This window comes from Coloeus monedula (genome assembly GCF_965178545.1).
Source record: "Coloeus monedula genome assembly, chromosome: 5".
Taxonomy (NCBI): Eukaryota; Metazoa; Chordata; class Aves; order Passeriformes; family Corvidae; genus Coloeus; species Coloeus monedula.
In genome coordinates, this window is record NC_138785.1 from 68,494,988 (window position 1) to 68,507,922 (window position 12,935).

The window sequence follows — 12,935 nt, forward strand, 5'->3', positions numbered from 1 at the left end:
CATTGCTGAACTGTTTAGGAAATGAATTTTTAATTTAAAAAAATGTTGTGGTCTGAGGTCAAAACATCTTTGCCCCCAGAAGTTATTTATTCTACATTATTGCACTCTGGAGGGAAAGATTTCCAATGCCATTTGATCTCATGTTACAAATTCACATAGTTAGGTATGTGACCATTAATATGTCTTCATTAAGACCAATTTAAGCAGCTAAATATACAGTCCTTAAAAAAACATTACTGCAAGAAGTATTTTTCTAGCTTCTGACTAAGTTTATAAGCTCTTATTTTAATCCAGCAAGTTATTCTAAACCACTGCTATTTTAGCCTTCAGCAAGCCATTGACTCCAACACTTACATTGTATCCATAGACATATCCATTTGGTAACATCATAGGAGGATTATTTTCATTCATTACATCCCCCGAAATCTTGCAGACTAGTCGGGAGTTGGCACAATGTGCCATCGGCAGGGGCTGAGCCAGCTTGTTCAGGGATTTGCTACACACAGGGCAGTCGGGGTTTTTTGAGCTCCCATCCTCTTTGTAACACTGTCTGTTAACAGCAAGTTAGGGAACAATTGCCACAGTGAAACCATAATTAATTTCCCATTGTATGGAAAATCTTAAAAGATTGTCAGCTGTGCCAACAGAGCCCAGGTGACAGAATGCACAGGAATATTTAATTCAAGTTTAATGTGTACATACAAGAATCAAGGGTTTGCTTTGTTTCTAGGAACAAGAAAGAACCACACATATCTGGCAGCCTGCACAGGTAAAGCTTCTGAGGTGTAGCACTCCAGCACCAGCCCTTCTCCAGCACAACACAGTGTGCAGCAAACCCAATAAAATTTCAAAGGATGCAGATATTTTTGAATATTCACATAAAACCTGGCAGGTAAGTTTGTGTTTCAGTGCTTAAAAACCAGTAATTGTGACCCAGCTCACTAACCCTTGCAGGCACATTCACTGATTTAAGACACGTGAAAAACAGCCAAACCAATCACAATGTTACATTTTACCTGAAAATTTTTGTTTGGGCATGCCTTCTTCTTAAACCACAATGCTATTTATTATTACCTCCCTTTAATTTAATAGTGACCAATTCATACTCCATCTGAACAACTCATGAGCAAAAATATTGAAGTGTCACATTTCTTATTTAAACTTTCTGAAAAGCATCCATAAGCCAAAAATAAACCCCCACAAGGCTTTTTTTCACTCCCAGTAATATCTGCATTGAAGGATACGGTGTTTTTATAGCTGAAAGGCCTGCCTGGAGTGTTATAGTAAAAACAGAATTGTTTCCCAGCTGATGTAGTCTGTAGTTATCATATCTAAACTGTTGGATCAGCATTCTCCATCGAGCAGGGTCCAAGAGATCCTGTTAAAAAAAACCACAACTATAAGTTGCTTTCAATCTAATTGTCCCAGGGAGCAAAAGCCTGGGAGTAGCAAACTGTGCAAAACTCACTCAAGCAAACCCATCACAAAACAGAAGTGGACACCCCGATGCATAATGTTTAAGAAGTACCTTTTAACATTACTTTATTAAATCTAGTATTATTTAAAATAGCTGGAGCAATATTCAATCTCCCTTCAATCTCCAGATGTTCTAATCAAGGTATATAAATCTTGGTGAGGTTACTTCTTCCATTTAGTTTCCTAGAATACTGGACTACTTAGGAAACAACATTAGTACTCCACAGCCTCCAAACCATTAACATCAAAAAGTCAGAATTGTTTTTAAATCACGTCAGGCTAATTCTGCTGATAATCATTTACAATATATAATATTTACAGAATTTTGTAAAAAGATTTCAAATTGAAGAAGTTGGCACAACCCCAGGTTAGAGAAAGCTTACATAAGCTACTCAGAGACAAAATTCTATAATGGTGTGTGTGTTACCTAAAAGTCAGGGAATAGTAATTAAAGACAGGATTTTTCTTTCCATGGAAGTAAGAACTAAACCCACAGGTCACAGATATATTGAACCGTAAAAGCAATGCTGTGAAAAGAGTCATGTAGGAAGTGAAGATCCCTTGCAAATATACCTAGTATCATCTATACAGGCAGACACCTAATCCTTTCTTTCTCATCCTTTGTATCCATAACCTGCACTTTGGTCATGAGGAGTGGCAATATTTATTTACCTTTATATAATATTTGTCACATAGATATTATACACATTGAAATGTATTGCATTGATCATATTGTCAACTGTGCATGCTATGCTTTGAGGGAACAAGGAGAAACAATCTGAGGACACCTTACAGCACCTTCCAGTACCTGAAGGTACTACATGAGAACTGGAGAAGGACTTTTGACAAGGCTATGGAATGACAGGACAAGGGGAATGACTTAAAACTGAAAGAAAGCAGGGTTAGATTGGATATTAGCAAGAAGTTCTTTGCTGTCAGGGTGGTGAGATACTGGACCAGGCTGCCCAGAGAGGCTGTGCATGTCCCATCCCTAGAACCTGGCACTGCTGAGGTCACACCTCAAGTCCTGTGTTCAGTTTCAGGCCCCTCACAAGAAGAAGGACACTGAGGGGCTGAAGTGAGTCCAGAGAAGGGCACAGAGCTGGGGAAGGGTCTGGAGCACAAGTCTGATGACGAGCAGCTGAGGGAGCTGGGGGTGCTTAGCCTGGAGAAAACCATGTGGACACAGCAGATGAGGACATGGTTTAGTGGTGGTGCTGGGTTGATGGTTGGACTGCATGATCTCAGAGACCTTTTCCAACCTTAACAATTCAATGATTCTCTGGTTCAAGGACAGGTTGGATTGGGCTCCAAGAAATCTAGCCTAATGGAAGGCACAGTGACATAAGATTGTTCAAGGGATATCAAAAGAAAGTAGCTTGTTTTGCCACAATAGTAAACATTTTCCTTAAAGTCCTGAAAGGGGAAAAGGCAGAGGAAGTTCTATTCATTGGTTACAGAAGATGCTTTTTTCCTTGGATTAATAAAAATCAGTTGCTTAGAGATAGGATCTCACAAACTTTGTCACAGATTTATGAAGAATTTACTTAAAGGCATTTTAGGAAGCCATTTATGCACAGAACTCATAGTGAAGATACTAAAGGTAACTCAAAACATGCTCTGTGATTGTGTTGAACTAGGTAATTATTAGAGAATTCAAAACTTAACTTCCATAAACTAGAATGTTTTAAGTCATATCCATAAGTATCAGGGAATTTGTTCTCATTGTATGGTTGTACATGAAACAATCCTAGCCTTTTCTCCTTGTTCTCCCTCATTAAAACACTCCCCCCAAACTAGGCCTTAGAATAAAAGACAGGATTTTTATTTCCTGTCTGTTTCTTTCGAACTACTAAAATAATGATAAGCTCTATCTTACACCCAGTCTTCTAACACCTCTATCATTTATGCTCATAACTCAGATCAAATCAAGCATGTAAAATACCAGGATCCTTCTAGGACTCTGGGATGAGCAAAGAAATTCATATTAATTCTGCGGGTTGTTCATTTCAGGGGTTTTTTGTGTGTTTGTTTTGTTAAACCATGACTTCATCATCATGTTTAGAAAATGTGTTTATACTGGCACTGCCACATAATGGTTTGGCATTTCATGGAATTCTTGTCTTGCTTTGACAACTCAACTCTTCTCTACCTTCTGCCTCCAAAGCCAAGTTAAAAAGAAGTGAATTAGCACATGACCACAGAACTCAGACTGTAGAAACAGTAGCTACCTATGAATTTTGCTTTATTTAAATTTAGATGTAGATATTACCACTAATATCTACATTAATTTGCATAATCCACATAAATGAACACTTATTTTAAGGACCAAAAATATTGCTTTCAGATCATTCAAATCATCTTTCCTTTCTTCATGCCAATCACTGCAACAACAGTAATGTGAGAAGTAGAATTAAGAACTGCTGCTGGTGTATTAAAGCTACAGTTTTGTATGCTGAACAAGACTCTTTTTTTTTCTTTGTACTTCCCCATCTTCTGCCTCTTGCTGTATATTCAATTATTGTGCTTCCAGCCCCACAGATTTCTAGTGCTGGGCTTATGGTAAGCCTAGCTCAGTGTGAATCCATGTTAGTACTACAATTCCACTGAAACAATACAAATACTTTCTGGATTAATGTACAAGGACTGGTTACTAAAATTAAGAACTCTTACAAAGGCGGAATTTAGGAAGTAAAATTAAAAAAACCCATTTATCTTGATATTATTAATGCATTTTCCTGTGGTGAAAAAAGAGCTGAAACATCTGTTTTAATACTGTGTTGTAGCACTGAATTTCAAGCAGCATGTTACCTTATAGGGGGAGATATGAGTGTCTGAAGGAAAGGCCAACATTCCCATCACCTGTCGAACCTCATCCAGCTGGCTTCCCTCAGCCTGACTGAAGTGCTTTCTTGCATGTCTGAAATAGAGAATTGATACTTTATTAGACAGCCTTGTTTCCAAATCAAGTAAATTTACTTAATTATGGAAGATTTTGGAGAAAACCTCTAGATTCTGCTCTCAGTATGTGAACTCCAAGACTGCTCTATGTACATTTAAAGGACTTGAAAAAACACATCCTGCAAATGGGAATGCAAGAATGACTAAGAATTAGCATTTTTACACTGCAATTTCTTAGGAACCAGAATCTTTTTATAGTAGTGTGAAGTCTTGCCTCACCTAGAACTAAAACAACCATGATTATTAGAAGAAATGTCTCTGCTCATGCAGGCTCAGTGTATGACATTCCTCTGGCGTACATTCACAAGTGAGATAAAGTCAGTCTGAACATCAGCTGTTCCAGACCCATTACACATAAAGAGTGTTCAAGTATCTGCCTTGTTTATACTGACATTTGGGGCAATGTTTATTTTGAATAAATGGTTTTTTGGGAGCAGGTGTACAGTCTAGAAGACAATATCACTTTCTGTGCAGAGTACAAGAAATTGTAGGGCAATGTAATAGAAAACACTTTGTTAAGAGCACTTTTTTTAGCCAAGAAAAAAAAAGTAATTAGAACTTTAGTATAAATTTTTATACTTTAACACATACAGATGGTAAGGGACACACACATGGCTGAAAGCTTTGATATTTGAAATAGTATTATTGTATTACCAGAAACATTTAAATCAAAAATACAAATTTTAATATTTTTCAGTAAATAGTACAAAACCACAAAATTATTACCAGATTATAAGGATATTCAACTACTTAAAAACCCTATACGAAAGTTTCCCCAGCCTAGTCTTCCCAAGATCAGTAATTCTCAAGCTGGACTGTAAGTGTGCAGGAAAACCCTTCAGCCTTTAAGCTGCATGATTAGTTCAGCATTTCTGCTAAAAGCTCCTGCTCTCAGTGGTGCACAGATGTAGCACAGTGGGCTGGGTATGGAACCAGCATTATACTGAATATCTGGCATTGCTAAGTGTAGGGAAGTTTTCCCTATGCTGTGACTTTTGCAGAGTTTTTATTATGGAGAAGATACCAAGCCATCTCTTAAGTACTCTAGTAAGAGTTTGCTCTTTTTTAACTTTTGAAGAGTCTTTTACTAATTCCTAAATTACTTTTAGGAATAGACAATATTTTCAATACGCCCATGGCTTGAATAAGAAAACCTAAGTAAGATGTTTCTTTCTCCCATTCTGAATTTGACTACTGCACTGAGGTCATCAATACCATGAGAACAGTCTCTTTAGCAGTGTTTCAGTACTCCCACTTCCTCTCCCACCCAAGCCAGGAAGCAATGGAAGTTATGTAGGACAGACTGTTTCCACCCAATTTCCTATGCTGGGTGAGCAATTCAGGAATGTAAACATTGTTCCCCAGGTGATTACTGTTAGGAGGGCAGAAGCACAAAGTCCCTGGCCTGAGAGAAGAGACAGCCTGGACTCACTGGAAGAAAGCTAAAATAACAGTGGAGAGCTGCAGATGAAATCAAGAGCTTTTGAAAACAAAGATTAGGCAAACCAAAAAATTCAGATCTACCAGTTAAATTACTATCTGTGCATGCATGAGAGATAAAAGGGGAAAAAAAATCTTCTCAAAAGAACTGATTAGAGTGCAGTTATGTTCTGTGATTGTAAAACAGAAGTGACACTTCAGTTTTCACCAGCCTGGTCAATACTGAGGTTCTCCTCCCTGCCAGGCCATCAGCCTTCCATCACTTGCAAAATACTGAACACACTGGGATGTGGTGGCTGTTTTGGGTTCAGCCAGAATGAGTTAGGTTTTCCAAAGTGACCTTGTGTTAGTTAGCCTTCATCTCCTGACTTTCCCTCCCTCCTGTGTTCTTTAAAGAAAAACAAGGAAGGTTTCCCACAAGGTCTGCATGCTATGGCTAAGCTTTATCCATTGAAAGCCAACACTGAAAAATTAAAATGGAGCAAGATATCTTTCAAAGGTGAAGCAAGTTCATTAATTCATAGCACTCCAATCTTTTTTTAGATTGGGAGGCAAGACACAGTACTGTAAGTTACTTGGGAATACACAACAGTGAAGTAACACCTTATTTGCTCTCATGCCATTATTCACCCCTTTCCTTGTCATTCAGCTATTTCCACCTCTGTGCAAGTGTTATTATGCTCCTGGAGGTCTATGTGAACACTACAATGCTTAACTGCAATGTCTTTACCACCGTTAGCACATACGAGTCACTATAGCTAAAGCAGGGAGCTAAATTTTTCTAGATAGTATTTTTAAAATCCTGACAATAGACCCTTCCCTGAATCTACTAACTAAATTCCTGTGACATATCTAAGTAATAGGCAGAAAATTTTGTTTTTTGAATCCCAGAATGATTCTGTAAATTCTGCGAGGACGAAGTCCATCTTCTTTTGTGTGTTCCTCCAGCCCACACAGGTACAGCTGAGATATTGTACTTGACAAATATTTACAAAGACTTGAAGACCTACAGTTCACTAATAGTACATTATACTGTTACAAAAGGATACACATTTGCAATGTACAGCTTATATATCTACATATGCCTGAATATAAAAATGAACATATTTATTGGACAGTAGCAATAATTGAACACAAATATAAGGTGTTATCAAGAAAGGACTTGTTTCTACTCTGATTTTTGGCCAATGCCTGAATGCCTTTATCTCAGATCCTTATGACAATCTGCAGAATTTATACTCAAAATGCTCAAAAGTTTCATTATTTTTATACTCCTGTTCAACCCCACCCCACCAAAAAAGTAGTGTTCATTCATCCTTGTAGGAGAGAAGTTGACTAAAATGATAGACTGTAGCCATTTTCTCCTAACTTTGCCCACCATCAGCTCTTATTTACTCCTTTTCATCCTTTGTAGTCCTAGAACAAGAAGTGCACATGATGTTTTGTTGAGCTTTTAGCTGAGAACTTTGTGTCTCTCTGGCATTGCCTAAGAGCAAAATATCAGAATCCTGTCAGATTTCCCAGAATGAAATTAGTGAGAGCTCCTAAAGTGTGAAATTGGTGTCATCAGTCATTCATTGTTACTGTAGTAGGTACAAATTTGACAAAAAACCCTAGAGACTGAGAGTTAAAGGCTAATGATATTAGCAAAAAACTTTGTGTTCTATTTAAGCTTAATAGATTTACTCTTTCTATTCAAGAACAGTTTTTTACATTCTTGAAACTTGCATTTTCAAGGCTACTCTGATAAGGTACCTTAGAGGAAAGTCTGTTTGTACTCATTCTAAAAAGCTACACAAATTCAAACACTTACTTAATAAGATGTGTAATTTTAAAGTGCACATCAATTTTAATGTAAAAGCAATGTCGCTTCAGAGGTTCTCAGCAGGCAGCAGAAGCTTTCAAACTTATTTAAACACCAGCTGCGTTTCAACAAAATGTCAGTTCCCCCAGTTCCACTCATACAGGAAACTCCTTGGTAAACAGCCTCTTTCTTTGCTTTCTAATGGATGCCTGACCTATTTATTGCACCATGGACACAATACTGAAAGAATCCTGCTGCAGGCACTTAACAGAAGCAAGCTAATAAAACCACAAGTTGCAAGGGTTTGCTAGAAGCAATGAGATTTATGCCACACCTCCCCAAAATGTATTCCCTTATTCATTACTTATTTACTTTGAAACAAAGTAGAACAGAATGGTAAAAGCTTACATTTTTAAAGCCACATTACGGAAAGGAAGCATTGAGATGTTGAAGTCTGAATGTAGAGAATAATCAAAACTCATCCTGCTAGAAAGGAGTAAATTAAGATACAGGAAGACTTCCATAGCTCCTTTTCCTTTTACGATTGGTTATGAAGTTAAAGCAGCATTGCCACGACTGGGAGGTTATAATTGCCAAGTATAAAATGTATGTCAACCCTGAATTTCAGCAGGTATATGGAATATTATATGGAATATACACATTTCACCCTTACCAACACTCAATAGGGATAATAGGGATGTCTTGTTTACAATATAGACAGGAGCTCTAAGTTGTAAACCTCAGAGACTTCAGGAATACAGGTTATTCCACACAAAGCATGCTGTGTCCTCTTGAGGGCTGACAGCTTGCAAATTTTACCACTTCTGATGTGGAAGAGGGACGAGAGGGAAACAAATATCCAGTAACAATAAAATACAGAAGGACCTTATCTGCTTTGTCCCAGTTCTCAGCCTATTTCCTTATTTCAGCTCTGTGCCTGCCCTCTGGTTTCCAAGCTACATAAGGAAGCTGTAGCTCAAAGAAAATAGTTTTTAGAGCATGGACTACTCATTGTTAAGATGCATGACTGCACACTTGGCAAAGAAACAAACTGAGAATAAAGCTAAAGGCACAGTATTCATTTGATATAAAGAGCACCATGGGCTTCAGAAGACAGACAATGGAGTCGAGTCTCTTTCATCCTTTTCTTAAGTACTTGACAATTCCTTAGGATTTGATAATTCTATCAAGAGTAAGTGCACATATCTAAATGCTAGCTTGTAGGTTTTGTTTTTAATTATTATGTTTGGTTTTAATTATTAACATTAAAATTAGCTGGAGTTTATCAGATTGCACATTTGCATTGGCCGGGACCAGAGCAAAGACAATTTAAGTGCAAGTAGGGCAAAGTAGGAATGATATTAGTTAGCTCAAAGCAAGCCATGCTTTGAATGAAATTAAAAATAAAACCTGAAATTAACCCTAAAACTTTGCCCTGCAGGAGAGCTTCTCCATCTACACTTGGGAATATGCTAGAATGTTTTCAGTCTGTGCATACATTATGATACTTTTCTGTACATCTGTGCTGCTCTGACCAAAATATCAGCTCTGCCACAAATGTAAGTTTCAATTTCTGAAGTACCTAGTTTGGATTTAAAGGCAGCAGAACTTGCAACTTCCTTAACATAGAAATATTATGTGGCAACAGTGTTGTCATCAGAATGTATCAGCAAAGCTTCAGGTCTGGCCATGAACTTCTCACCTCTCTTTAGGTTTAAATATTCTTACAAAAAAATAACTCGCTGTGAGTACTCCCTCCCTTGGGCACATGTAAGCTCCACTAGCTCTGCCAGCTGCACTGTACTTTGGCACTGGCAAGGTCACTGCTTATCAAATTATCAACACATTTCTTTGTCCCAGTATCAAAATTCTACTTATTCCAGCAGGACTAGTTTCCTGTGTTATCCTGGAACATTATTTCGCCTTAAATCAGGACCATTAACTCAGATGTATAAATTGCTTCATGTGCTGGTACAAAAAGTACTGTCAGAAAAACTGTATTGTGATTGAAGTCAGGCAGTGCTGAGGTGCGACTCCACTTCTGTTACTGATTCACAGCCCCACTGGGGGTTGTTACTTTCCCCCTGTAGTCCCCACTGAACTACTTCAGAAGAGGTGAAAATGGATATTGAGTTGGTTTCTTAATTTGGAGCCAGAGGAACGAGTGAGGAAAACCTAACACAGCTCAACCCTCTCCCACCCATGACCACACAGAACTCTAAATTAGGCATCAATACAGAAGGTGAACCCGGTCTTGCAGGTAACTTGCAGAATAAAAAGTTTAATGAAGATAGCAAAGCAGAAGAGAATTCAGTCAAAATAGAAATGTTAAAGCTTTAGATGAAGGTTTCATTAACCTTTTAATATTTTTGATGATTAAAACTGTAATGAATTGCCATGAGAAGCTAGCTGTACCTCTTGAAAACTAGTTAAGGGTGAATATATATTTACATATTATATGCCACCAGAAAATCCATTTGCTTTTGAAAACAGGTTAATTTTGAAGAATAGAAAGATGCAGAGTTTCAGTGACATCAATTCTTTAAAAAGGCACATCTGTGGAATGGCACTTCGCCTTTAAAACAAATTCAAGCCCATCTTAAATCCCAAGACTGATGACAATACGAGGCGAGACCCTTCACAGGCTTTACAGGGCTTCTGGGTGTTGCAACAATAGTCACATGTTTCTAATGAAGCATAATACCATCTTGTTAAGAAAAAAATTGTTTGGAAAGCATCCTAATTTCATACCTCACAGCATCCAGTCTCTTGTTCTGTCGAATGAGTTCAATGAACTCCTGAATCCTTAGGCTGAACTCCAGACAGCTCTGAGATTAAAGACAAGACAGGGTCTTAGATGGTGCCAAAGTTGCACCGCGTGGTTTGTTAACGACTGTGTGTGCACAACAAAAAAGAAAGTGTTAATAACATGCAACCTTGTTTGCTTGCTTTTAGGCATTCATGCAAAAAAAGCTGAAATGCTGACTCTACAGACAAAATCAGCAAAGAAATCCCTAAAAGCAAACAAAATCCTCCTCCTCTTGCCTCCCATCAGCAGGGACGAACTTTTTCCTAGTGACTGAAAGCATTGTTACCTGAGACACAAATGAGAGTAATAGGTGGTTTCTTTTTACTTTCTTACAATTTAAAGTAGTAGACTCAACAGTAGTTTGGGGCTATGTCATAATTTGGACAGGTCTGCCCAGAAGACTCCAAGGAAGAAACAAGCCTTTGAATGTTTTTTAAAAACCCCAATATTAAAAAAAAAAAAAAAACAGCACAAAGTTTAAGTTGCTGCAATGCCCTCCCTCCCTTTCTTCAAACTTCTATCCCACTCTTCTTGTCAAACATCTAAAAGCCATGCTGGAAACAAGTCTCAAACAAGAAAACCAAGTGGCATTTACCTGTTTTGGGAAAAAGGTAAAATTTGAAGCCTAACGAAGTTGACAGTGTCCCTTTAAATCAAATTCCATCACCAGTTCACAAAATCTATAAAAAAACTTTGAATATGTGGAATTAAAAATAAAAAGATTCTCCCCCCTCCCGTAAAAGAACAAATCACTATGCTTCTTTATAGGGACACAGTCAACTGTTTTATTACCTTACGAAAATAATGAAAACCCAAAGTGCTCTGAATCATGTAAAGGATTTTTACTCCCTGAGTTCCTCCGCTCCACTTGCTGAGCGTTTTTTTCTTTACCCATGTTTCTAATGAATAGTTGCCTTTTGTTTATTGTCCATCAGCATAGTCATATCAAAATTCCTCAGTGACTTCAGTAGGAATTTGAGCAACTCCAAATTTCTATCAGTTAGCTGCCTGGGGTGACTAATGCACAAATTGCAACAATTGCTTATTTAAGATTTAAAACATAAGCCATTTTAACATAAAAATGATGCATTCTGTCATATGTTAAAACTTACTTAAGGAACAGAAAAAATTATTTTCCAACTATGCATTTTTCTGTATTCAAGCCCAGATTCAGCAGAAAATGATACTGAGATTTTTCAATAGGACTATTTTAAAGCACCTTGTTATCCAAATCTACACAAATCCCTCATCTAGAATTTTAAAGAAGTTTGCTTCCACTAAAAATCTGATCAAGCTTTTTAATGGTTAATGATACTGAATCCCAGGGCTTCCTATTTTGCTAAGATGTTTCCATAGCAAAACCCACATGACAAACACATGAATTTTCAATTAAGGTGCAAGCCAATGGCCTTATGGGTTCTGCAGAAAAGTGTAACTAAAGCAGAGAGTCCTAGACAATCAGATGATGCATTCCAACACTGTATACCTTTTAACAATCCCACAGCAGCTCTCACAAGATTTCAGATCACTCACATCTGTAAAGATTACATGACTGCCTTCCCAGGCCACCAAACACTTCAGATTTTAGATAAGGCTTGCATTCAGGTAGGTGGTGGCTGGGATTTTAGAGCATTAACACTGATGAGTAGCTAAGCAACTAGAAGCAGAAGAAATGTTGGTGTTTTAAAAAGAAGCGTAGTAATTTATCTTCTTCCAACTCTGATCTTTCACAGCCTTAGCTTTGGTTTTTGTTTGATTCAAAAAGAAACGAAAAAGAAAAAGAAAAAAGCGTAAGGCTTGCAGAAATAGATTTTTGTTGTAGTTCGTTTTTCAGAAAGAGGATGGGGAAGATTTTTCCCTTGCTTATTGCTTGTTGAAAATTGGTGATGAAAAAGTAAAATGTTCAGATTGTATTTCTTACATTACTTAACATTTTAAGATTACACGAGGGGGATTTTTTAGCAGTATCATTATGCAATGTGGTTTACATACCAATTCGGGTTTTCCTTTAATGGTTTCCATAACAAGACCATCATTTTCTCTAGAGTAATCACTGGCCGATTTACTTCTGCATCCCATCTTTGGCTCGTTCTCAGTTTGGTGCCCCTGAGTGACAGAGAATGCCACTCTTTGCTTATTGTTAAGTGCACTCAAACATTTTTGGTTAAAGAAAGTGCTTCGTTTAAAAAAATAAGACACAAACATCTTTGAGGGAGGCAGGGATTTTGGTTAATATCAGTTAAAAACAGATTTCTGCAAGCCCTATAAAAGATTACAGCATGTTTTGAAATGCATAATTTAGGAGACAAGGAAATTTAAACTGACTGCATAGCAACAAGTACACAGCATGTTCAGCTCATGGTACTCAATGGCTTGGGGAAGACTTTTTGTGTTTATTACTTGATTGGATTCCAGCTTTTGTTTTTGAAAAAAACACATTTCACT

At 37.4% G+C, this 12,935-nt stretch overlaps 1 protein-coding gene across 3 annotated transcripts in view; it reads right to left on the minus strand.

Annotated features, from left to right (window-relative positions):
* The window catches only part of MAEA (macrophage erythroblast attacher, E3 ubiquitin ligase), a 49,538-nt gene that overhangs the window by 1,277 nt on the left and 35,326 nt on the right, over positions 1-12,935 (minus strand). For all 3 annotated transcript variants that reach the window (XM_082281243.1, XM_082281245.1, XM_082281244.1), the window contains exons 5-8: positions 10,433-10,509; positions 4,288-4,396; positions 1,245-1,378; positions 355-550 (exon numbers count right to left, since the gene is read on the minus strand). In XM_082281243.1, the coding sequence (XP_082137369.1) occupies positions 355-550; positions 1,245-1,378; positions 4,288-4,396; positions 10,433-10,509 (516 nt within the window). The remainder of the gene's footprint in view (positions 1-354; positions 551-1,244; positions 1,379-4,287; positions 4,397-10,432; positions 10,510-12,935) is intronic.